The sequence below is a fragment of the Cervus elaphus genome, chromosome 12 (assembly GCF_910594005.1).
Source record: "Cervus elaphus chromosome 12, mCerEla1.1, whole genome shotgun sequence".
NCBI classification, from domain to species: domain Eukaryota; kingdom Metazoa; phylum Chordata; class Mammalia; order Artiodactyla; family Cervidae; genus Cervus; species Cervus elaphus.
This window is the reverse complement of record NC_057826.1, coordinates 15,402,336-15,427,873: the sequence shown is the minus strand read 5'-3', so window position 1 is coordinate 15,427,873 and position 25,538 is coordinate 15,402,336. Positions and strand designations below refer to the sequence as shown.

Genomic DNA, 25,538 nt, shown 5'->3' with positions numbered 1-25,538 from the left:
TTACACCTTAGAATAAGGCTTTTATTGTTTAGAAACAATCTTCCAGAAGATGAAACGATCCAAGATTCCCCAAAAATTTATACAAAGATTTTGAGAGTAATATTTGTATTTGTCTTTATACCTCAGTCTATGCGTCTGGGGCCAAGTCATTGTGTGGCACGTGTGCGACTTCCCTGCATGCCTCTCACGTTGTAGCACCTGCTTCCAGGAACACCAGATGAACACAGGGTCTCGGGGTGGGGGCGTGGGGGTCAGGAGGGGAAACCCATGATGCCCCAAGGCTGCAGAGACCCAAACTCCAGTCATGTGCGCCCTGACCTGGAAGGTGTCTAGCCAAATGTCCAAGGAGAAATAACAATCAAGGAAGAAGGCGAGAGGAGGAACCCAAGGAGCAGACCAGAGAGGGTCAGTTCCCACCCTCTACCTCGGAGTTCTGTACATCCATTGGGCCCAATATAGTTGATGACCCCCGGGACCTGCGTTACCTGGATCTTCTCCCGGAACGACCCTCGATACTGATTGACGTCCAGGGGACAATTTGCAAAACTAACAGACTTGTCCTTAATCCCAGGTAAGTATGAGATACAATTCTGGGACTTTTGTCTTGGGAACCTGCCTAAAGAAAGATGCTTGCCTGGTATGACGTGATCCGGATGCCCCTCGAGCAGATATGGGGCAGCGATGGATGAGCAATCTGACCTCAGCGCCAAGGGTCTTCCAGTCTGGCCCTGTCCAGGCCGTTCTCTGCCCCACCTTGCCCCGTAGGGTGTCCCGAATCCCGTGAACCCTGCAATGCGTCGACTCAACCACCCCTCTTCCTCCATCCCCACCACCTCTGACACGGAAAATCCATGTCTCCTGAAGAAATCGACCTTCCCCTAACCAAACCCACACTTGCTTTACTACAGTGATTCTCAGAGCCAGCAAGAAAAAGAAATGTTCCAGAAGGGGAACCCCCGTCTCAGCCATCATCTGCCTGGAGCCGGAGGTCGCGGGCCCCAGGCCTCGCGGTGAGGTCCGTCGCTGCTGTGTTTCCCGAGGGGCAGGCAGGCAGGCAGTGGTAATCCCTCCTCTCTCCCTGTGGTGGTCAGGCCTCAGCTGCACTTGCAGGACTTCACCACCATGTTAGACAGCTGCTCCACTTTGGGGGTCCTCCCGACATAGTACAGGATGGTCAGGGGCTCCAAGTCCTGGGGTACGCAGCAAGGGGAGGCTGAGGCTTCAGGGTTCAGGGTGTTGTACAGGCCCAGCACCTGGGGAGGGAGGCATCAGAGAGGCTGGGAAAACGGAGCTTCAAGCCGGGGCCCAGGGACTCTACAAGGTCTTGGGTCCAGAGTCTGCGTGCTGAGTCGCTCAGTCGTGTCCAATTCTTTGAGACCCCAAGGACAGTAGCCCGCCAGGCTCCTCTGTCCATGGAGTTCTCCAGGCAACAGTACTGGAGTATGTTGCCATTCCCTTCTCCAGGGAGATCTTCCTGACCAAGGGATCAAATCTGGGTCTCCTGCATTGCCAGCAAATTCTTTACCATGAGCTACCAAAATGGGCCACTGATGGTATTTCAGAGGACCTGGCGGAACCCAGTTTGGGTGAGTGGCAGGTTGCCGCTCACAGTATTGGTCTGAGCATTACTGGTTTAAGCGTGACCCCAATAACCAGGGGACTTGGAACTGATCATGAAATTCTCTTGGCTGGGAAGAAACACGCCTGTGTTGGTTCCTCCTAGCTGTAACTGGTCACTTTGGTGAGAAGCTATGAGGAAATATGCTTGACAAGTTACTGCCCTCTCTCGGATTCCCCTGGAGAGAAAGAAGAGCTAGCTTCAGTCGTGGACTTCCCTCTCTCTCTGTAGTCTCTTCCCTTTGTTTCATGTTGGTTTCTTCTGTGTGTTTTACATTATCTTTTAAAATAACTTCTACATTCAAGAGAAAAGAATTATTAGAGTTCTTTATCTGATCACAGATGGAAATGGCAGCCCACTCCAGTACTCTTGCCTGGAGAATCCCGTGGACAGAGGAGGCTGGTGGGCTGCTGTCCATAGGGTCGCACAGAGTCGGACACGACTAAAGCGACTTAGCATGCATGCATGCATTGGAGAAGGAAATGGCAACCCACTCCAGTGTTCTTGCCTGGAGAATCTCAGGGACAGAGAAGCCTGGTGGGCTGCTGTCTATGGGGTCGAAAAGAATCAGACACAACTGAAGAGACTTAGCAGCAGCATCTGATTGTAGAAGTCTTTTGGCCCCCAAATTCTCTGACATATGGGGTGGCATGTGACAGCTAAGTAATTCCCATAGTACAAGAGCAAATAAACAGCTTAAAAGTCTGCTTGAAACGATGCATGAAAGTTATAAAGGGTATAATGTCGCCCACTGAAGTTGGGCCGAAATCAGAACCTTCACCATAAGGGATTTTACACCCCAGATCATCATCCATCCACTCATTCAACCTGCAGCCCGTCATGCATCCTTTTTAAACAAGTGGCCTGGTCAGCTCAGCCCCAGCACCCCATATGGCATGACCCTGTACCATACCGTGCTGTGGGTTGTGTCTGAGCTGCGGAGGTATGGGCATGGGCCTGAGCAGAAGTTGGCATAGTAGCCCTTAGGTTCATGGACCCATTTCCAGCCCAGATCCTGTCGGAAGTCAATATAGAGAGGGCGCACACAGCAGTTCTCCTCCAAATTGCTGCAACAACAGCAGAAAAATAAATTATTAAAAAAAAATAACCAACTGACAGGGAAATCACTACCACAAAAACTTCACAAACAGCCCTCATCTGGGCACCTGGAGTCCTTCCTGGTCACCATAAGAGGTGGCTCCAATCAGTGGAATCCCAGGTTCAAGTGCACTGAGCTGTATTAACTATAAAGGCATTTTCCTCTGTTGAAGACCAGAATCCCAAGGACATAGAAGGCATAGATACATAAATAATACATGATGGAGAGAAAAAAGGCAAAAGTGGTTCTGTCCCTTTTACATCATGAATCAAAATAAAGACTTGAAGTGTTCCACCTAAAACCAAGCTCTGAGTGTTAATAGCCAACTCAACTTTGTTGAGCTGATTTTACTGTTACCTCCCTAATGTGCACCCAACCAGAAATGAACTCTAAGCTCAGGCACTTATACGCTATAGTAAATGACTGCTCAGTCTAATTCTAAATGAGTCTATTGAATCAAAACGAGACATATCTTTCCATTAGACTCATGATTCCTAGATTACCCCCAATGCGACTATCAGACCACTTCAGTTCTGTTGCCTGCAGGATTCCATTTGCCAAGCGGGCATCTAGCCTGTGCTGAGACCTAGAAACTCGCTACTTCCAAAGGCAGCTATTGGCCAAAATCTGGCTTTTTGTGGGTTCCCTGGTGAAGCGTGGTAGACATTCTTGTTTTTATACTCAAGAGCCCTTCCTACTCCTCTTCTCTCTTGCCACCTCCCGTTACAGTCTGGAACACCAGATACTTGTTTTCCTGGCCTCCCTTGCAGGTAGAGATTGTCATACAACCCTGCATAGACCAATCAGACAGAAGCAGAAGTATGTAGTGGGCAAGGGCAAGTTCTGGCAAAGATATTTGATTCTTTATAAAAGTCAAAGATGAGGGACCTCCTTCGTGGTTCAGTGGCTAAGACTCCACGCTCCCAATACAGGGCACACGGGTTCCATCCCTGGTAAGGGAACTAAATCCCACATGCCACAACTAAAGATCTCACATGGTGCAAGGAAGATCAAAGATCCCATGTGCTGCAACTAAGAGCTGGTATAGCCAAATAAATAAATAAATTTTTTTTTTAAAAAGTCACAGATGGAAAAGGAAAGCTGCTGTTTCTGCTACTTCCCTCCTCCTCTTGTCTTGAGCATGGACAAGATGCCGAGAACTCTAGCAGTCTTGCTTATGCTTATGCTTATGTGACCATAACTAAGGTGGTGACAAGCCAATGTACTGAGCATGGCAGAGAGAAAGCCTGTGTCCTCAGTAACATTAAGCAAGCAGCCAGACCAACCCTGGGGCTGCTCCTACATACTTCTTATGAACAGGAAATCCCCCGTGGCTTAAGCCACTGGCCCTGGAAGCCAAGATCATCCATTCCTATCTGATGGGTGAGCCACACAGAACAAATGGACATGCCAGCCTTCAGACAGTTGGAGGCAACCATGCTGCCTTTCCTATATGCTCCGTTCCTCAAACTCAACATCCCCAGTTCGTTCTGTTGTTCCTCAAAAGATCTGGTTTTAGATCTAAAAATCTCCCAATTCATTCTCCCCAGCTCCATTCAGGCGTCATCCTCTCCAGCCAAAATGACCCATTCACACACCTTCCTTTACCAGAAGTGCTTCCTCCTCCCATAACCCTACATACCTGAGCCTCACTCATCCCTGAAGACCCAGCTCCAGTTCCACACCCTTCTGAAGCCTTCCCTGCATCCACAGATGAGCTCCTTGTCCCAAATTCTTTTCTAAGATTATTTTTTTAATGTGGACCACTTCTAAAGCCTTTATTGAATTTGTTACAATACTTGTTATTTCTGTTTTGGTTTTATGGCCGAGAGGCACGTGGGATTTAGCTCCCCGACCAGGGATTGAACCCACACCCCCTACACTGAAGGTGAAGTCTTAACCACTGGACCACCAGGGAAGTCCCATGTCCCAGATTCTTAAAGCATTTTATCCTTCGGACCTTCTCATGGATGTGGTCATTGTCTACCTTTAAGTAATCACTGTCTGTGCTTTTTTATCCTCCTTCCTTATAAGTGAGAAACTATTCTGAAATAAGAGAAATGGATGCTCTTTTTTTAACCTCTTTACAATGGCTGTCCAACTATTTCCAAATTCATAAATTCTCCAGCTCACCTTCTCCATTGCAAATGGAAACTTGTCTTATTTTCACTCATCCAGTAGCATCCTTGGACCCTCCCTAGGGAACTGAGCCTTTAATGGAAATCTCTGCATTAATCTCCCCGCCACACAAGCAGACCTTAAGAGTATTTTAAAGCATGAAAACCATGGAGAGACCAAGCCTCTAATCCAAGCCATTTTAGCAACACTCTCCTCCTCCTTTAGTTCGTCCAGGTCTTTACAGGACTGGGCTGTGGAAAAACAGTGGGACTCCCAGAAAAACAGATTTGTAAGAGGTTCTAAATCTCCATTTCCTGAGGTGTTTGTGAAAAGCATCGAGGGCCCTCAGTTGCTCAAGGCCTAGGTCTGGGGCAATAGGCAAGCAGTCAATGTTGTCTCAGGAATTCATAGGTCCTGAGTGGGCCCAGGCTTACCGGAAGCAGTAATTGGTGTCCAGGGCCCGCTTCTTCCTCTGACTGTGGCCTGGGCTATCTAGCCGGTTTGGGGGAATCATCATGAGAATTAGATGAGGGATGTGTTCCTTCTTCTTCTTAAGTCGCCCCAGATCTCCACGGCCCGGATCATCATCACTGTCCACACCTGCAGAAGGAAGGAAGGTGATGGTCTCCTGTCTGAGGAGGGCAGGGTGGACTCTACTTTCTCATCCCATCCCCACCCTGTTCAGGAGGTGGGATGCTGGGGTCTGTGAGGAAGGCATGGGTAAGACACAGCTTCATGCTAATGTCCAGCTGCAGGAACAGGAAGACCCAATGGAAGAACTGGTATCAAGGGACCTGCAAGATGCCTGTGGTCAGATGCCCTTGTGACTCCTATGGGTAATCCTCCAGAGGGCACAGCCCTTCCTGCGATGCTTCCTAGAGAACCTACAGAGATTCCTGAAGCATCCTTGTCACTTCGAGGCTCTAGCACATTCCTCTGAGTTGTCGGTTTAGATCCTGAGACTTAAGAGCTTGAGGTGTGAGTCTCCTCTCATAATCTGAACTGGTCAAGATGCCATTATGTCCCCCTATGCTTTCCAGATGTCACAATTTAAGACAGTTTGAATGGGAGCCAGAGGAACAAGAATCAACAATTGCTAACGTTCGCATCAGGCCTTCCCTGGTGGCCTAGACGGTAAAGAATCCGCCTGCAATGTGGGAGACCTGCGTTCGATCCCTGGGTTGGAAAGATCTCTAGAGAAAGGAATGGCAACCCTCTCCAGTACTCGTGCCCAAGAAATCCCATGGACAGAGGAGCCTGGCGGGGTGCAGTCCACGGGGTCACAAAGAGCTGGACACGACTGAGGGGCTAACACACACACACACAACATTCACGCTGCACTTACAGTTTCAAAGTGTTTTCTCTATAAAACTCAGATAGGATCATGAAGTGTATGAAAACAGCAGATAAACTCCAAAAGGAAATCTGCTAGTTCATCTGCAAAGCTTGGAAACTGAATTTGAGTCTCAACTACAAGAAGATCTATTTTGATGGCCAGCTGCCCGCAGTTGTCCATCTCCACCAGGGACAGGAATGGGAGGAGCAGGATTTGCGTGGTGACAGGATGGACAGGGAGGCCTGGCGTGCTGCAGTCCATGGGGTCGCAGAGAGTCGGACACGACTGAGCAACTGACCTGAGCTGAACTGAACTGCAGGAGGGACATGGACCTCACGCACGGGCAGTAGGACTGGGAGATCAATGGCAAGCTGAATCGCAAGTTTCCTTTTCTGAAAATCTTTCTGAACAAGATAACTATTGACTGAAATGGGAGGATTTCATCCCAATTCAGGATGTAGGTAAGGACTTCAAAGGTCTTTTGAGCTCTGAGGTTCTGTGATTAGGATGTCCAATGATTTGCTTTAAAAAAAAAAAAAATAGGCTCTGTTGCACATGGCAACTACCAAGCCCGCACACTCTAGAGCCCACCCATGTCTGCAACAAGAAAAGCCTGCACCTCGGTGAGAAGGCCTTGCATCACAACTAGAGAAGACCCCGCATGCCACAAGTAGAGAAAGCCTTGAGTGCAACAACAAAGACTCAGTTCAGTTCAGTCGCTCAGTCGTGTTTGACTCTTTGCAACCCCATGAACCACAGCACACCAGGCCTCCCTGTCCATCACCAACTGCCAGAGTCTACCCAAACCCATGTCCATTGAGTCGGTGATGCCATCCAACCATCTCATCCTCTGTCGTCCCCTTCTCCTCCTGCCCTCAATCTTTCCCAGCATCAGGGTCTTTTCCAATGAGTCAGCTCTTCACATCAGGTAGCCAAAGTACTGGAGTTTCAGTTTCAATATCAGTCCTTCCAATGAACACCCAGGATTCATCTCCTTTAGGATGGACTGGTTGGATCTCCTTGCAGTCCAAGGGACTCTCAGTACAGCCAAAAAAAAAATTAGGCTCAGAAATAAAGTTCATGAGGGACTTCCCAGGGCTGGGAGTCAAGAGAGGCCCTGAAACAGGTACCTTTTTCCAGACACATCTCTGACCTTAGGCTTTAAATTGGTTAGTTTGACCTGGACAAACCACTTGGCCTCAGGAGTGCCTCCGTGAACCCACAGCAGGGCTTCGCAAAGAAAACAGAACTTCTCTGACATTCAGAGACTGTCTAGGCTCAGCAGCTTGAAAACATACTGGAAAACCAGAAATGTCTCTCAGCTAGCTTGGCCTCTCCAAGCCAAGCACCCTGAGGCCTGAAGCAGCTCAAACCCAGATGACGCCCTGGGTGGGCTGTGCAACATCTGGAAAGCCCAGCAGTCAGAGCGCTCGTGCTCAGGGCCACCAAAGTCCATTGCTTTTAGCGGAAGTGAAGACAACTCTCATTTGCTGAGTATCCAAGCACTTTATTTCACATATGTAATCTCACATAATTTCATGACAACCCTGTAAAAGAGGTACCCTCACCCCCAGTTTGCTGACTAAGCTCAGAGAAGTGGACCAGCTTGCCTGTATGATTTCAGAGCTCTCATCAGCACAACACTGTCTTCCAGATCCTCATGCACTCTCTATAGACTAGGGAGTTCTTGCTTTGAGAACAAAACAGAATATGGAAAAATCCCAAATGAACTTTCTGGCCAACCCAATACAAAACAGTCAGCCATCTCTGTGAGGGAGCTTGCTTCCTCTTCTCAGGATCTGGCCAGGGGTCTCCTGTTTTATCTAGCTTTATTAACTCCCCCCACCCATCCTACCATAAACATCCCTTTTGTTACCTTTGAATTTGATTTCCATCAGCTCTTGAATGTTTTCCAGGATATCCCCATTGGGCTGAAAGGTGTGACATGGACAGTGGATACTGATTTCCAGACCTAAGTTAGATTCTGCAAAATAAGACACAGAGTTGGTGAGAAAAGCAGTCTGCGTGATGAAGCACGCAGCATGTATACCCACATAGCTATATACCCACAGCCACACACGGACGATCCAAGGTTTCTCCCGCCACACACAGTCACGGGACCAGAGTCAGACTGAGGATCACAGGAGACAGAAAATGCTCCCAAAGCTATCGTGGACCTTCATGCTCGTGTTGCCTTGTTCCAATATTTCTGTTGTGTTAAGTGTCACCAAATGGGAGCATACACTAGTGGGCCTCATGCAGGAGAATTTTAATAGGCATCTATTTTTCCAAGGATGGTATTAGGGAAAAGTTGTCACCAGCCTAGTAGGGGTGAAAGAATGAGGACACAGCAAAGGAGCAGGAAAACAGTCACACCCCCGATGTGTCAGCTGGGAGAGGAGACGTTCAACCAACCTGCTGAGAAAGGATGGAGCAGAGAGGAAGAGGAACAAGAGTTGACAAGTGTGAGGAAGCCTGGACTGCCAGGGTTTGGTGACTCATATTCTGGGGCTAAAAGGCCAGCTCTGGCCCTTTCTCCTATTGGCTGTGGGATTAGGTATTTTGGTAACTAAAACTGGAAAAGCAAGGAAATTAGTAAAAGGGGTTGAATATAAAGTGGAAGGAAGAAAGGGAGAAAAATAAATGAAAAATTTGAACTGAATCCAGTAGTTTTGTACAGAGGAACCAGGTAGAGTCTAGGATCATGCCAATTCTGGTGGGTAAGAACCAGGGAAGCTCTCTTGATCCAGGGCAGTGATCAGGTATGGGAGGACGTGGGCGATGACCTCTGAGTTCAGGGTCAGCCTGAGTTCAGAGATGCACTGCTGTCTGAGATCACCCTAGTTCTGTGTGAGCATCCAGCCCTGGGGCCAACCTGGAGTCTTCCAGAAATCTGATGTCATCAGGGAAAACCCCAAAGAGTCCGGGCCAGCTCAACATCCTTCTCATGGGCAGAATGGCCCAACCCCAGAGACTGCAGGCAGCGTTGGGCAGACCTGGATGTCCCAGTTCTACTGGTTAAAAGCCAGCTCAAGGGGCTTCCCCAGAGGCTCAGTGGGAAAGAATCTGCCTGCCAATGCAGGAGACACAGGTTCCATCCCTGATCCGGGAAGAACCCACATGCTGTGAAGCAAACTAAACACATGGGCCACAATTGCTGAGCCTGTGCTCCAGAGCCCGGGAGCCACAACTGCGGAGCCCACTTGCCTAAACTACTGAAGCCTGTGCCCCCTAGAGACCATGCTCTGCAACGAGAGAGGCCACTGCAATGAGAAGCCTATGCACTGCAACTAGAGAGTAGCCCCTGCTATCCACAATTACAGAAAGCCCGCACTCAGCGACAAAGACCCAGCACAGTCATAAATAATTTTAAAAAACCCAGTTCAGTCCCTTCTTCCGTAAACTCTAGATCCCAGCTTCATCTATCCCACCCCAGTCACGGCAGCATCTGGGACACACGGACACCTGCTGAGCTTTCTGTTCCAGGTGAGCTCTGGTAGGGAGGGGAGGAGCCAATATAATAAGGATGCTGAGCCCCAGATGGAGAACTAGAAGTGAACAGAGAGGAAGGCATAAGGAGTGTACTCTTTCTGGTTTAAGGCAGGTACAAGAAGGAGCTGGAGTAGCTGAAATGGGTTACATAAAACATAGTACACTTCTATTACCCAGAAGAATTTTCAGTCCAGGAGAGACTGAAAGTCCCATGGGTCTGTGAGTTAGAAGGCTGAGAAGCAGACGTGTTGGGGAGAGTTAGGGTTAGGGTGCAGGTGGTGAATGTGAGATGATGCCTGGAGCTAACAGGGTCCATTTAGGCAGGAGGCTCAGAGAACGACGGAGACAATCACCAACGTTTGTTGAGCCTTGCTCCTTGCACGCTCTAAGATTCTGCATGCCTTAACTCATGTATGAAATCTCCATAGTAATCCTACAGAGCACAGACTTATTCCTTCCCTCCCATTATCCACATGAGGACACTGAGGCTCGGGGAAAACTAAATGGCTTGATGGAGATGTCCAGTAAGTGGTAGAACCAAGATTCAAACACAGGCAGCCTGACATCAGAGCCACACCCCTGACTGTTCGAGACAAAGAAGAACAAAGAGGGCCCAGCAGGGACCACCAAGGAAGATGCCCACCCAGTCACTGAGATACAAAACAGTTGTATTTTCCCAGTGCGCCCCTTATCCTGAGCCGAGGCGCTGGGCATGCTCCTCACCCGCCTGCTCGGGGAGGCCTGGCTCTGCACAGAGAAGCCAACACATTGGACCAATTGCACAAAAGGGTGTGAGGTCTGGGCCCCCAACCCTGGAGAGGGCTCCAGCTGGCTCTTAGCCCAGAAGGGAACTGGTGCAGAGCAGGCTCTTCGATGTTTGCTGAACTAATACATGACTGGACATGTGACTCAGTTTCCTCACAGTCCACACTGCTGACTCCTCCATTTTCAGTCCATTTACCACTTTGTTTGGGCCCAAGAACCTTCAAGAGACTCAGAAACTCTTCAGAGTAAAGGTCTGTGTCTGACTCCCCCAAACACGGGTGGGCAGCATCTGCTAGAGTGGGAACAGAAGGTTCCAGGGAAGGAGCAACCTCAGAATTGGCAGTGGTGTGGATGGTGGGTGGGACACCCATAGGTTTTATTACGAAATTATCTTTTTTGATGTCTCAAGGAGGATGGAAATCATTCTCAATGCAAACTTCTCATTGAGTTCTGCAGCTGTGAACATAAGAACTAAGTGCCCAGGGCTTCAAAGAAATCCAGGTGGAGCTGATCAGAATCAGACAGGGAAGCTAAGAGATGAATCTCCCTGGCCTCTCTTCTCTGCAGCCATGTTGAGTTCTAGGCAGAGTGCTGGCTGAGTCAGATTTCCCATGGTGCTGCTCTTAGCTGACGCGCCTGGGTTCTCTGAGGTTTCCTCCTTTCGTGTGCAGTTGGGGAGACTCCATGGAGTTCCCGGAACCCTTGGAGCTGAGGCAGGACCTCCAGCCCACTATCTGTCAGCTCAGCCACCAGGTTATGCCCCTCAGATGGGGGCCTGCACACTCAGATGCCGAGGGAGCCCAGCAAGTTATGTGAGCAGAGTGAGCCCGTGCGTCATGCGGAGCTGGGACTGCCAGTCTCACTCGTGGGGAACACTGGGGGATGGTGGGGCCTGGGGTGACATGAAGACCACATGCCCCACCTTCAAGAGGTGGTCCTACTCATCTCTGATGGATTGTTACGCATTTGTCAAGAAAAGTCGAATGTCTAGGTTTTATGTGAAATCTCCGGACATTAATTAAAACTGTTAACCTCTAGTTAAATTGAAAACAATATGTAGGCCAACGTGTTTGTGATCGCTGCCTTCAAGTGTTAACCCTTAATTTCCTAAACCATTGAGGAGGACAAGGAAGGACCCAGCTGTCCCAGAGACTCTGGGTATCCATATGTGGGTGGACCATGGATCCACGGCAGCTGATGAAGGTAGAAAATTCTTCGTAAGAGGGACACAAGGAACACACAGGACTGCCTTAGGTACCCTCAGCCCACTGAGCACCAGACCAGGAAGTGCCACCAAGTAAAGAAGAGGAGAAATAGTGGAGTGTGATGCCCTGAGTCCCCAAGACTGTCAGTCAGGAAATTCAAGCTCTAATCCAGGCTCAATGACTCTGGTCAAGCCACTTAACTTCTCTGGGCCTCCATTTCCTCATCTGACCTAATAGAAGCTTACTCTCCCATAACGGGCTTCCCAGGGGGCGCAGTGGTAAAGAATCCACCTGCCAATGCAGGAGGCACAAGAGGGTTCAAGTGCTGATTCGAGAAGATCCCCTGGAATAGAAAATGACAACCCATTCCAGTATTCTTGCCCAGACCAACTCCCTGGACAGAGGAGCCTGGAGGGCTACAGTCCATGGGGTGGCAGAGTCAACACAACTGAGTGACCACACACAGCACTCACATAATGAGCCAAAAATCTGGAGGTTCTTTAAATACAATGGATCTTTAAAATGGCTCTGTGAGGCTTGCAGGGAAGGTGAGGAAGCAGAATGAGTGGAGGAGAGATTTGGACCATATGAAGTCTGATATGCACACTAGACAGCCCTACCTGTATGGCTAGCAGGCCTTTCAAAATTAACCAACAAAATAGAACCTACCTCCAAACCTGCTCATCTCCCAGGCCTCCTTATTTCAGTAAGAGTTACCATCTGGGTGTTCAGTCCCAAATCTTCAGAGTCATCTAGACTCCTCTTGTGTCCTCTCGCCCCACACCTAATCAGCCCTGTCAATCCTATTGGCTCCGCCTCCAAAATACAGAACAAACCCACACTCCAGAGCACACGGGCCCAGCCAATGCCCACAGTGCTCTCACGTGGGCTGGCTGCTGCAGTGGCCCCTAACTTCTTCCCTTGACCTCACGACAACCAGAGGATCTTAAACCAAATCACCTCACCCCACGTTCCCAGCCCCGCTTGTAACATCTCATCACTCTGGGAACAGGTTCTAACGCCTGACCACGGCCTTGCGGGTCCTACGTCTTGGCTCCTGGTCCTCTCTGAACGCCCCAGCTGCAGTCACACCAGGCAGTCTGCTGCTGCCAGAACAACTGAGCCTGGTTTCATTGCTTTTGCTTGTTTCATTCATTGCTTCATTGCTTTTGCTTTTGCACATCCTTTATCCTGACCTTCACAGACTGGCTCTTTCCCATCCCTCAGATCTCCGTGCACCAGCTCCTTCTTCATAGAGGCTCTCACCGTGTATCTGATGATGGGTCCCACCCAGGCACTATCACTTCACCCTCTTTCTGTTTTACTTGGTACTCATCACTGTTGGAAAGTCTTCTTCCTCAGTGTTTATTTGTTTACTACGTGCCTCTCCCACCAGAACAAAAGCCCCATGAGATCTGGGACCCTGCTTGTCTGGTTTACTGCTGAATCCCCAAGGGCCTGGCTCTGAGCATTTACTCAGTATCAGTCGAATGAAGGAATGATGGGCACACTGAAAGTTAATGGCCAACCTGGGCTTTGAACCCAGATCTCGTCTCCCCTAGTGCCATCCCTTCCCCTGTGTCATGAAGAAAAAAGGGACCAGAGGTTCCTTCCAAAATCCTCATCCTGAGTCGACCTACCTCTCCGCAAGAGCCATTCACGCACAGTGTCTGTGACGTCGAAAGAAAGCCACTCGCCAGTGCCCCGCGTGGGCAGGTTCTTGCCATCGATATACCGCTGCTTGGCTATGTGCTCACCCGGCTGGAGGATCTACGGGGCAGAGGAAGGAGTAAGTCCCGAGGCCAGGACAGGGCACCTGGGCGTCACGGTGCAGCAGTACGGGGCGGGGAACAGGAGCAAACTAAGACTTCTGAAATGCTCTTTCGAGCTCCTCAGTTAAGTCTTAATCCTCTTAAGCAGCAATCCCCAAACTCTTTGACACCGGGGACCAGTTTCATGGAAGATAACTTTTCCATGGATCGGGAAGGAGGGGGGTGGTCTTGGGATGTTTCAAGCGCATTACCTTTATCGTGCACTTTATTTCTAATCTAATGCCGCCGGCCGCTGATCTGACAGGAGGTACCGGTCCGTGGCCCAGAGGTTAGGGACCCCTGTTCTTAATGACAGACACAGGTACAGAAACTAAGGCTCAGAGAAGGCGGGATTCACACCCAGGTCTGCTGCTCTCTGAGCAGAGCGCAGGCTCAGTCTGGCAAAGGAACTGACTTCCCCCCTCCCCGGCCACGTGGTGTCTGTCCCGGGAGGAGGTTCACCTGGAAGAGTTCAATCCTCTGCTCGCTGCGCTTGGAGGCGGGGTTGGGCATCCGAAAGACCCGGAATTCTGCTCGGAACAGGTTGGTTTCATTTTTCTCCACTGAGGACACGTTGAAGCGGAAAATCTTGGAGGTGATGCCTTTGGGGCAGACGGTCAGATCATCTAGGAGGCAGAGCATTGGGGGAGGGGGGGAAGCACAGCGTGAGCGACACCCATGGGGACAGTGTGCTGCCAGCGGACACTCATCAAGGGGCTGGGGGCCCACCTGTGACCGCGCTAGAGCCTTGAGGCCTCAGACCTACAGGTAAAAAAATGGGAAGATCCTTGGTGGCCCCGGAATCACACACAGGCCTGATGGAGAAGCAAGGCATGGAGCCCCATCCAGGACATGGCACTAACAACTGGCCCCTCCAACCCCTCGTCGCGTTATCCCCACTCTGTCAAGCTGTCCAACCTGCTTTCCTACTCCTTTAAAAAAATATAGATTCTCCAACAGCATCAGCAATTTCCCCTAGAAGTTTCATCACTGCATAGCTAGCTGAATCATTCACGCCTTTGTTCATTCAGGCATTTATTCATTCATCAGGCATGCGTTGAGCAAATGCTATATGCCGAGCACAGGCTAACGGTGGGAAGCAAAAATGGTCCCTGGTGGGCCAACGGTAAAGAATCCACCGTCAAGGCAGGGGACATGGATTCAACCTCTGGTCAGAGAATTGAGATCTCAGGCGTCTGGGGAGAAACTACACCCAAGTTCTGCAACTACTGAGCCCACGCACCACAACCAGAGTCCACATGTCACAACAAAAGATCCCACATGAAGCCATGAAGATCCTGTGTGCAGAAACAAAAATCCGACACAGTCAAATAAGTAACATTTTAAAAAATGGACAGACAGGGGCCCTGCCTTCAAGGAGATTAGCATTCAGAGGCGGGGCTATTAGTGTGTGGACCAAACAACAGGAGCAGACAGAAAGCACTAAGGGCCTTTGGAGACGCTCAGAAGTTGCTGTAGACAGGTCAGAGGAGGGAGAGAGGGACAGCACGTTGCATCAGTGGTGATTATTTGATATGGGTCCAACGGGAGGAAAGGGTCTAAGGATGCAAAGGAAAGAAATTTTATGTGGAAGGATACTGGAAGCAAAAGCAAGAAGGAGAGGGAAATGCAAGTGAGTAAGAAGGACCCAAAGCAGCCAAGCTGCAGCCCATGAGACAAGGTCAAGACAGTCGATTGGGATCTACCTGTGGGGAGGCTGAAAGGTCAGACCGAGGGGTTGATTTTATATCATGAACAGTAGGGAGTCATGGAAAGTGACACTTTAGCTCTAACAAGATAGCACAGGGGTGACAAAGAGCCCACATCTAGAGCCTGGCAGACCCCCAGATACTTCTTCATCACATAAAGGGGGTCCATCACCATTGGCTCCTAAGAGTTACTTTCCCTGTCTGCACATGCCACGCCAGCCTCTGCACCCCGCTGGCCTCTGCACCTCTGTCCACAGACAGAAGGCAGCACATGCTCTTTCCCACTCCTATCAGAGACAAGGGAAACAAAAAGATCCTGCCTTTTCTTTACAACCTCAAGGTCTGAGCAGCATTAACACCCCAGAGAAACACTTTTTACACAAATGGTAACAACAGCCAGAACTTGAAATTCAAGCTCAGAGACCCAGATTCCACACATAATGAACATGGCTGGAACAAGCCCATAATCACCCCAGGGGTGGTTTAGGAAGTCATGGACAGGGCGGGAGGATCAGAGGCCTGGACACAAGCACACGCGCTACTGAGCTTTAGGAAAGGATGAGTGAGTGTTTCTGGAAATTGCCATCTGGTGGGTCTGACACTGGCTCTTAGAAAATCAATGGAACAGATGTTGGGAAAACAAATGTGTGAATGCCAGCTAATGAAGCCCTGATTAATAACTGGCTTTGAAAGAATGAATACCGCCAATGATTCCCCTAAACCATTTCAGATAGGATCAGAAAGAGGGATCATATTGGCAGTTCAGTTTTTGAGTTTGAAAGTCTGTAAACCCCCTGGACATAGGTAAGCTCCTTGCAGATGTGAGAGCTGGACCATAAAGAAGGCTGAGCACTGAAGAATTGATGCTTTCAAACTGTGGTTCTAGAGAAGACTCTTGAGAGTCCCTGACAGCAAGGAGATCAAACCAGTCCATCCTAAAGGAAATAGACCCTGAATATTCATTGGAAGGACTGATGCTGAAGCTGAAACTCCAATCCTTTGACCACCTAGTGTGAAGAGCTGACTTATTGGAAAAGACACTGATGCTGGGAAAGGTTGAGGGCAAGGAGGATAAGGAGGGCAAAAGAGGATGAAATGGTTGGATGGAATCACCGACTCAATGGACATGAGTTTGAGCAAACTCCGGGAGATGGTAAATGACAGGGAAGCCTGGCGGGCTGTAGTCCATGGGGTTGCAGAGTGGGACATGACTGAGCGACTGAACAGCAAAGCAACATTACAAAACTCTAGTAACTGTTGCAAGAGGGGATAAAAGATATCTCCTTGCAGTGTGCACATTGCTATAAAAAGGAAAAGCGAAACAAGATAGCCTGTGCCAGTGAGGTGACTCAGAGTGGGGACAAGACAGTGGGGAGCCAGGAGATGGGGGAATGGGAAGCCAAGAGGATCTTCAGGACACCCTAGTCACCTCTCTTTCTTTGTCTCTTCCAGTTCATCCATCAGTTACTGTTCCCCAAGATAGACTCCTCTTGGTGGGAATTTCAGGGAGATTTCAAGGAGGTGGGAAAGGTCATTTTTAACTCCTTAGGATCTACAGATTTCTATCAGACTCAGAAGGAATGTTAGGGCTCCTCTAGTTCCTCAGGGAACTAGGAACCGGGCTTCACAGCAGGAGGCGAGCAGCAGGGTGAGCCAGTGAAGCTTCACCTGTATTCACCGCCGCTCCCCATCACTCCCATTACTGCCGGAGCTCCACCTCACCCCCATTGCCCCTGTCTGTGGAAAAATTGTTTTCCATGAAACTGGTCCCTGGTGCCAAAAAGGCTGGGGACAGCTGATCTAGTACAACCCACTTCAGATGAAGAAATTCATGCCCAGAGGGGTCTTGGCCAGGGTGACACATGAATTAGTTGATACACGCAAACTGACACTAGCAAGCAAAGCTCAGACACAGTCATTAGTGGGAGAGAAAATAAAATGCAGACACAATCTCCTTGACCGTTAAATCCACTGAATACTAACAGTGCTTTAAATATTTCATGGAATGAGCCAGAGTATAAATAAATAAAATGTAATAACACTCTCTTACATTTCATAGAACTTCTATTAACTCACCTGACCCTCTAACAATCCTTGAGGAGAATCAGTAAAATTTACCATTTTAAAAAGAGAAGCCTGAGCATCAGAAAGGTTAAGTCACTTTTCCAAATCACTCAGCTGAAGGTTACCCTGGTGACCCAGTGGTAAAGAATCCGCCTGCCAATGCAGGAGACGCGGGTTCGATCCCCGGTTCGGAAAGACCCCATATGCCACGGAGCAACAAAGTCCATGCGCCACAACTGCTGAGCCTGTGCTGTAGAGCCTGGGAAATGCCACTACCCAGCCCACGTGCTGCAACTACCGAAACCCATGCACTCCAGAGCCTGTGCTCTGAGACAAAGGAAGCCCGCACACAGAAACGAGAGAGCAGCCCACACTCATTCCAACTACAGGAAAGCCCACACGACAACGAAGCCCCAGTATGGCCAAAAATCAACAAATAAATAAAGATTAAAAAAAAAATCATTCAGCTAGTAGGTGGCAGAGGTGGGATTTGAACCCAGGTTCTGACCTCATTTACCGAAACAGAGAATGTGGAAGTTGGAGGGGACCTCAGAGATCATCTACTGGAAGGATGGTTTCACCAACAAAACGTAGCAGGATTCCATGAAATGGGCCTAGAGTACCAACCTAAGCCTCAGACAAAAGCCAGTTCCTAGTCAGTTTGGTGATTAAGCCCTGCTTCTGCAGAACACTAGTATTATTGAAAGCTGAACGAGGGGGTCCACCTTGACAAATTAAATTATGACCAACTTTTTCCATTGCACACAAAGTATATGTATTAATGGGTGCCATTTTCTCCTTTTTTGCTATAGGGAAAGAAAAATAAACAAAGAATATTCATGCAGAGTATTCATGGAAAAACCTGGAAACAGCTGACCATGTTTAGACCGTGCATTTTTTTTTTTTAATGTTTCAGACACCTGGGCTCCTAGATGTACCTCTGCTGTGTCCATCATTTCAGCTAGTAAAACTGCTGCTTGCTCCAGTGATGGGACTACATACATCAATGTGGCAGTGTTCCTCCACTCTAGCTGTTCCTGAGAATCACCTGGAGAGTTTTAAAAACAGATGATGCCTGGACCTGCTCTCCAGAGATTCTGATGACCTTGTTGGAGTGTGGGTGGGTCCAGAACTTCTTTTTTCAAAAAGACCTCCAGATGACTCTAAGATGTAGCCAGGACTGAGAACCATGGTTTATAGTGCTCTGCAAAGGGTACCATGGCATCCAGATGCCCTGGAAGTTTGATAAGCCACAGCTTTAAGGATTTACCCTTTAAATGTTAACCCATTAAAATACTGTTTGGCCAATGCATCATTTTGTAAAATTTTGAATTAGAAGCCACAAATGTTTTAAGCCCAGGTAGGTTAAAAACTGGGAAATTTCACAGCAAGATTCAGATTTTCTGCTATTCTGGGAAGCAGTTAGGATCTAGTCCAATTGGACCCATGTTCCCAAATTCAAAAATCTGCAGGAGCTGAGCAGAAGGTGCCATCTTTTCATTGGATTTTCCAGGCCCCCCTCCCACCAGCCTCCTCTACACAGCCTGTTCTCTCTGTGACCCTGAGGTCAAGTGTCCTATGCAGTTCACTGTGGTCTCTGTGCTGCAGCTTTTCCTCCAGATTATCTGCATCAGCTGCCTGGCCTCTGTAGGCACTTGTGTTTGCAGGCCCTCCAAGGGTTTTGCCCTCTTTCATTGAGTCTTAAGCATCAGTGCACTTACAAATCAATAAGGAGCATGTTAAAAATACAGATTCTCCAAGATGACACTGCCCCCCAACCCCACCCCACCCTACCCCCAACCCCCAGAGACTCTGACTCTGTAAGGGTGGATTGGGGCCTGGGAATCCACATTTTTCACATTTACCTAACCTATGGACCACACTTAGAGAAACACTGACCTAGCATGCCAAGGGCATTGGCACTTAGGTTCTTTCAATAGGTTCTTTCAATAGGAAATATCTTTTAATTTTCAGAATGAACATGATCTAAAAGCAGCATCCAGAAAAGAAATGCTAAAATATCTCTTTGCTTGTGAATTCTGGTTTTGCTGGTTGTCTTAGCGCCAGACCTTGGATAAAAACAAGAGTCTCTTACCAGACACAGATAATTACAAGCCAGAAGTTAAAACAACACCTACACTGCAAATCCTGATAACAAGGATGACAAAAGAACTGAAAAAGATATGTGTGTCCCCACCATGTGGGTCAAAGAAAGCCTCCACCCACTTCCCATAGCAAAATCCTGGGGAATTATAAAGGAATAAGATATATATATATATGTAAGTCTTGCCTTCACCTCCCAGCAAAGATCTGCTGAATCACCTCAGATGTATATATTTTGGGTAGGCCAAAAGTTCATCCGTAACATCTGAATGAAGTTTTTGGCCAACCCAATAGAATTGTTTCAGCTGGAAAGGAGTTTAGAGGTTAACTTTACTGATGAGGAAACGGAGGGTCAGAGAGGTGATTTGCTCACTTCCACACAGTGTAGCTGCTTAACCTGCTTGGGATTCTTCAGCAGATAAAGAAAACACTTCCAGGAGAATGTCTGAGGCTATATGAATCTCCCAGCCATAAAAACAGGCAGAGCCAAGAAAGAAAACACCCAGTGATCCCGCTATACAATCTGCCACCAGTGTTACAGGTTCCTATGCCTACCTGCTTGGTCCAAACTGTGATTCATTCATATGTGTGTATGTGTGTGTGTGTTAGTCACTCAGTTATGTCCAACTCTGTGATCCACGGACTGTAGCCCACCAGGCTCCCCTGTCCACGGGATTTCCCAGGCAAGAATCCTGAAGTGGGTTGCCATTTCCTTTTCCAGGGGATCTTCCCCACCCAGGGATGGAACCTGGGTCTCCTGCCTTGCAGGCAGATTCTTCACTGTCTGAGCCACCGGGGAAGCCCAATTCATTCATATTATCAACCAAAGTTCTCTTGGAGCCTAAAGGTTAAATGCAGGACTGACAGTATGTATTTTTACAGTTTGCATTAGTGCTTGACAACATGCATTCTGTAGGCAGAATGTCTAGGTTACAGCCCTGGTTCTTTAAGGGCAATTCACTTAACTGATGCACGTTACAGTCTTCTCATCTGGAAAATAGGGAAATCAGGGTACCCATCTGACAGGCAGAGCCAGAGAACGGTCTTATCCTCTTTGCTCACCTTGGTGCCCTTTCTGTGCCTCTAGCAGTTAGTCCTTCTTCCACTTTGCCCTCCAGGCACCTCTGTCTGCTTGCCCCAACTCCTGCTGCCACCTTCCTCTGAGAGCCTGTCCCACTGGGTACCGGAAGGGGCTGGGAGTGATGAGATGTGGAAGCGAGTGGAATCCTATCACCCCAGTAGCCGGGGCTCTGGCACTAGACCCCAGTCCACCCTCATGAGTTCTAGACACACTTCCCTCACCCCAGGCCTTGGAGGGTGGCTCTCTGCTCCCTCTCGGCATCTGTTAGACGTTTGCATCTGCCCACTGCCTTCTTTATAATTAGGGTGCGTTGTGTGTCTGCCTCTCTGGGGCTGGCTCAGCACCTGACCAGCTGCAGGGCGGGCCAGGCCTGCGTCTGCTCAGCCTCTGTGTCACCTCCACCAGCTGCACAGTCTGGGCCTGCTTCCTGCTTGCACCTGCAAGCCTCGCTGGCATCACTCGGGTCCCATGGGGCCCCAGATCCTCCATGATATCCCAAGTAGTCCCCTGCTCACTGTGCCAGGTTTCCTCCCAGCCTGATCACAGCTCCATGGCCCCAGGGCCTCCCTCACCTACTACAGCTTCAAGGAAGGTCCTGCTGCTGCAGCCCAGAGCTGCCCAGCATCTGCGCCGCCCTGTCCTGGCTGATCCCCAGGGCTGTCCACTAATTGTGCCCTGAGTCTTCACACACATGTCCACTGGCACCTGTGTGCCCTTGCGTCTCTCTGGCTCATTCGTTCTCAGCTTGGGATTCCAGGCTGGGTGGGCCCGGGTGACTCAGAATTCCTCCTCCCTGGGACTCCTCCTCCTGACCCGGATCCTTAAGGTCCCAGTCCTTCCCTCCCGCCCTGGACTTTCCTCACACCTCTCCTGCATGTCTCAGCTTTCCACCCTCCTCCCATGTTTGCCCACCATCTCCTGCCTCTGTGGGTGCCCAGGGCGCTGGGGGTTTGTCCAGGCGTTCAGCTGCTGGTACCGCTGAGAACCACAAGGCCCTCAGAGACCAGGAGTCAGGCTGGCCTGGAGAACCCTGGGCAGGGAGCACTAGCTGCACCTCCTTCTCCAGCCTCTGCCCCACACGGGAGCTACCGCCCAAGGCAGCCACAGGAAACTGGAGCAGGAGCCCCTCGCCAGGAACCACAGGCTCCTGGGCCCGGCACGGGCAAGCTCCCAGCGAGGCCTTTCACACTTTCCGCCAGAGCTGGTGCACCCCTGGGCTGCCCACTCCCCCTTCTCTCTATCCAGGTGCCCCTGCGGACCACCCTCACCTGGCCCACTCCATCCCACTCTCCCACCCCGACTCCTCCCGACAAGGCCCCCTCCCAGGTGAGCCTGGGCCGAGGCAGCCTGGCCATCGAGGACACCTGCTGGTAGGAAAAGCAAACAGAGCTGCTCAGAGTCCCTGGGCCTGTGAGCGGGTTCGCATTCCTCCTTCCTGGGCTGTCAGTTTCTCAGCATCTGCCAAATCTCTCTCTCTCGTATTGAGGTTTTTTTTAAATCCCCGTTCAGTAAACACACATGACTTCCACACGTGTACAAACACACACACAGACGGCTCACCCAGAAGCCTCCCGGCTTCTCGGCACAGACAGGAGTCTCCTGGGAAGACATGCTCCCAGACACATGTCCCCTGTGCACCCACGGCCACACCGCCCACCCTCTCTTCCCCTGACACGCAGACACAAAAGGGCTGCCAGCAGCCATCTACAGGTCCGGAGCCACATCCTCGCTTTCCCCCACGTCCACGGGCCCGGAGGATGCCCATGTTGCGCACACGAGTCTGTCTACGGGACAAAACGGGCAATGCATCGCTGTCAAGCACGCAGCTATGTGAACATAGGTGCGTCCCCTCCCCCCACGCACACAGCTCACGTGGGTCGCATGCGTGGCGTGGACCGAAGGGCCTAAACAATCAGAGGCTGCCTCTTGCTTGGGCTTCAAGAAGCTGGACAAGACATGAGCTGGGGGCAGGTATACGCTTCTTTCTCAGAACTGGAAAAACGGAACGTGAGACGTGTCACAATGAGGGGTGGACAGCAGGGAGGAGACCAAGGTCTCCAGCCTCTTGGAACCGCGCGGGCTCTCTTAGAAGCGCGCCCAGCCCTGCCCCTCTATGGCTCGGCACGCTTCTAGTTACCTGTCTGACCACACGTGCCACAGCACAAAAACGAGACAGTGTCACTCCCAATTAAAATCCCTCAGCGATGTGATGTGAGTTCCCCTACGCCGCTCAACTCCAGGGCTCCTGGCCTCCCAGCGGCATCAGACTCTGAGCAGAATGGCTCTGTCTCCCCCTCCTCACCCACCCAGCCCCAACTGCGCATCACACCTCATGTGTCCCCCAATCGCTGGTGTGGAGCATACCCGGGGCACCCTGCCCTGTGGTCATCGCTAGCCCCCCCTGCCCCCCATGGAGCTCCCCACCCCAGCTCAGACCCTCCAGAGAAGACACCCCCAGTGGGGAATCTGGACTTACTGTGCTCCTCCAGCCCCTGGATCATGTCGAATTTATAGATTTCTTTGGCATAATACTCCGACTCGGTGTTTGCCTGCGTGCAGACGTCTCCCCTCTCCCCATGCACCTCCTCCAGCAGCTCTCGGGTGCTGTTGTAAAGATCCAGGACCTGGATGGGGATACTGGCCAACCCGGATGGATCGGGGGGACTGGTGAGCCTGAGTTTGCTCAAGATCTGTCCCCTAATGGCTTCCACCCGCTTCCTCTTGATGTGGTTGAAGTCCAAGGTGGTGCAAGTGGACATGGAGAGGCTGACCGTGGCAAAGTTCAGCAGGGCCAGGACCACCAGAGCCCTCTGCAAGTGCATCTTCAGGCGGGGGCCGGGGAGGAAGGCCGCAAGGCCTGGCAGGAGGAGACCCCGGCAGTCGTGCAGAAGGAGGGAGGCAAACCAGGCGGCCTCCCTAGATCCCGAAGACTGAGGCTTGGCAAGAAGGTGCATGAACTCACTGCACTGCGAGAGCTTCAGGACTTCCAGGAAGCGCTGGCAACCCTGAGCGCGAAGAAGCCGACTGTGTGCCGTGAAGCTCTGGGTTTCTTCTCCATGTGTCTAAACAGGTTCTGCTGGGCTCTGACTTCTAGCAGGCCAGGTGGAGGGCAAAGCAGAGGGCTGGGAGGGGTGGCAAGGCAGCTGGGAGTGGGAAGGGAGCTGGAGTTTTTCCTTAGGTAAAAATAAATAGAGCAGATATCTGATATTGCCAAACGCCGCTTGGTGATGGGGAGAAAAGTGGGTAATTTTAAAGAAGGAGCAGAAGGACCATGGCTGGGTCCCCAAATCAAAATCCTTGCCTTGCCCTGAAGGAGAGTAAGAAAAGAGGATGGAAAAGAAAAGAGAAAAAAAATTATTAAAAAATAAAAATCACCAGTGAGTAGGTGGGGAGAGGCAGGGCTAGGCGGCTGCTGGCCCAGCTCAAGGTGGGGGGCAGCGCAACACACACTTGTCTCTCAGGCACACCATTCATGCTTTCTCTTTTGTTTACACTTCCTCGGGGGGGCTTTCTAAATGACTTTGTTCACGCTGCCTCTCATCTTCATTGGCTGGGATGTGGGCTTATGTTTGCAATTGGAAGGCAGGGGGGCTACAGCCCCTGGAGAGCATCCCCAGTAATCCACTTGGACGCCCGGGTCACCAGCACCTCGTCTTCTCCCTTGGCCTCTGCTTCTGTTCCCTGATTCTCTTTAAAAAATTAAAAAAAAAAAAAAAAAGAAAAGACAAATAAAATAAAAGCCAGTTCACTGCACGCCTCCTCCGGAAAGCTGTTATTCCTTCTTTCTCAGGCTTCTTCCCCTATCTCTCGCCTCTCTTGCTCATGCCCTTGGACTTGGCTTTCGGATTCCCTCCCTTTCTCTCCCTCCAGCTTCTCTCTGCCTCTCCCTCTCGCTCAAGCTCCTCTCCCCCTCTCTCTCTCTCGCACACACTCACATGCACACACACTGCTTTCTCTATTTCTCGCTGCTGAAATTTTATACCTCCCTCCCATGACGTTTCTGGCCCCGGGGCGGGGGGCGGGGGGCCGGTGGTGAGCGGCGAGGAGGGGGCGAAGAGAGGTGGAGGGTGGAGTGGGTGGGGGGAGGGCCCCGAGCACCACGCAGTCTCCTTTGCTGCACGATTTTAATGTTTTAAACAGGCACAGGAAAAGCCGAGCCCATTTGAAAAATACTTTGCGAGTCCCGCTCGATCGACGTGGTAACTGAACTTTTTCTCCCCCCCCCCCGCCCCCTCCTTGGAGTCACTCCGGCTACACGTTGACTGTTTTTCTGGAAAGTTACGGCCGATGAATCCCCTCCCCTCCTTCTCCCCCAACTCCTTCGCCCTCTCGCCAGCTGTCAGTCGGTCCTCTCCTCGGCGGGTCTCTTGCTCCCGTGTAGACGCGCCCCCCCCACCCACCCTGGTCCCCCGTCCCCCGGCCTGGCAGGACCCTGGGCAGGGGCCTGGGCACGGCCGCCGTGCCCACCCCTCGGGGCTGGGGTGGGGGAGGTTGACGCCCGGCCTCGGAGCGGGATTGGAGTTGGGTTCAACCCCGCAGCTATCCTGGCCCCGACTCTTCATTGACAAGACTGTGGAGTCGGGTGGCTCCCGGAAGCTTGGAGATGCTCCAGGGGCATTGAAAAAGGGGTGGCGTTTTCCGGCAGACCGAGGGTGCCCTCTGGCGAGGCGAGACCGCCAGTGACGGAGGCTCGGTGGGTCGGAGCCGGGAAGGTCTGGAGGGCTGGATGAGGGGAGGGCTGGATGCGGGGAGAGCTGGATGGGGGGAGCTTGGCGGGGAAGGAGTGGGGAGGAGCTGGGGGGCGGGGGCAGCTGGGAGGCGGGGGAGGGCTGGGGGGAGCTGGGGGGGAGGGCTGAAGAGAGGGCTGGTGGGGGGGTGGTTAGGGGCTGGTTGGGGGGAGTCTGCGGGGGTGGTTGGGGAGGTGTGTGATGCCGGGAACCTGGGGAGAAGGGCTCGAAAGAGGGCGAGGAAAAACAAGAAGGGGTGCCTTGGGGAACAGCCTCTCTCTCTGCGGGCCCCACGTGCACACACGGGCACCTCTTCCTTCCCCGAGCCCCGCTCCGCCGTCGCTCTCGCAGAAATGTCCTCCAGATGTGCGCGGCCTCCCTCCTCGGCCGAGGGTTCCGCAGGGAGCTCC

At 50.9% G+C, this 25,538-nt stretch overlaps 1 protein-coding gene across 1 annotated transcript in view; it reads right to left on the bottom strand.

Annotated features, from left to right (window-relative positions):
• TGFB3 (transforming growth factor beta 3) overlaps positions 1-25,538 on the bottom strand; it is a 32,283-nt gene continuing 6,745 nt past the window's right edge. The window contains exons 2-8 of the mRNA XM_043920833.1: positions 22,878-23,708; positions 13,907-14,070; positions 13,274-13,403; positions 8,048-8,155; positions 5,270-5,435; positions 2,532-2,685; positions 1-1,253 (exon numbers count right to left, since the gene is read on the bottom strand). Coding sequence (XP_043776768.1) covers positions 1,095-1,253; positions 2,532-2,685; positions 5,270-5,435; positions 8,048-8,155; positions 13,274-13,403; positions 13,907-14,070; positions 22,878-23,355 — 1,359 coding nt within the window. The 5' untranslated portion in view covers positions 23,356-23,708 and the 3' untranslated portion in view covers positions 1-1,094. The remainder of the gene's footprint in view (positions 1,254-2,531; positions 2,686-5,269; positions 5,436-8,047; positions 8,156-13,273; positions 13,404-13,906; positions 14,071-22,877; positions 23,709-25,538) is intronic.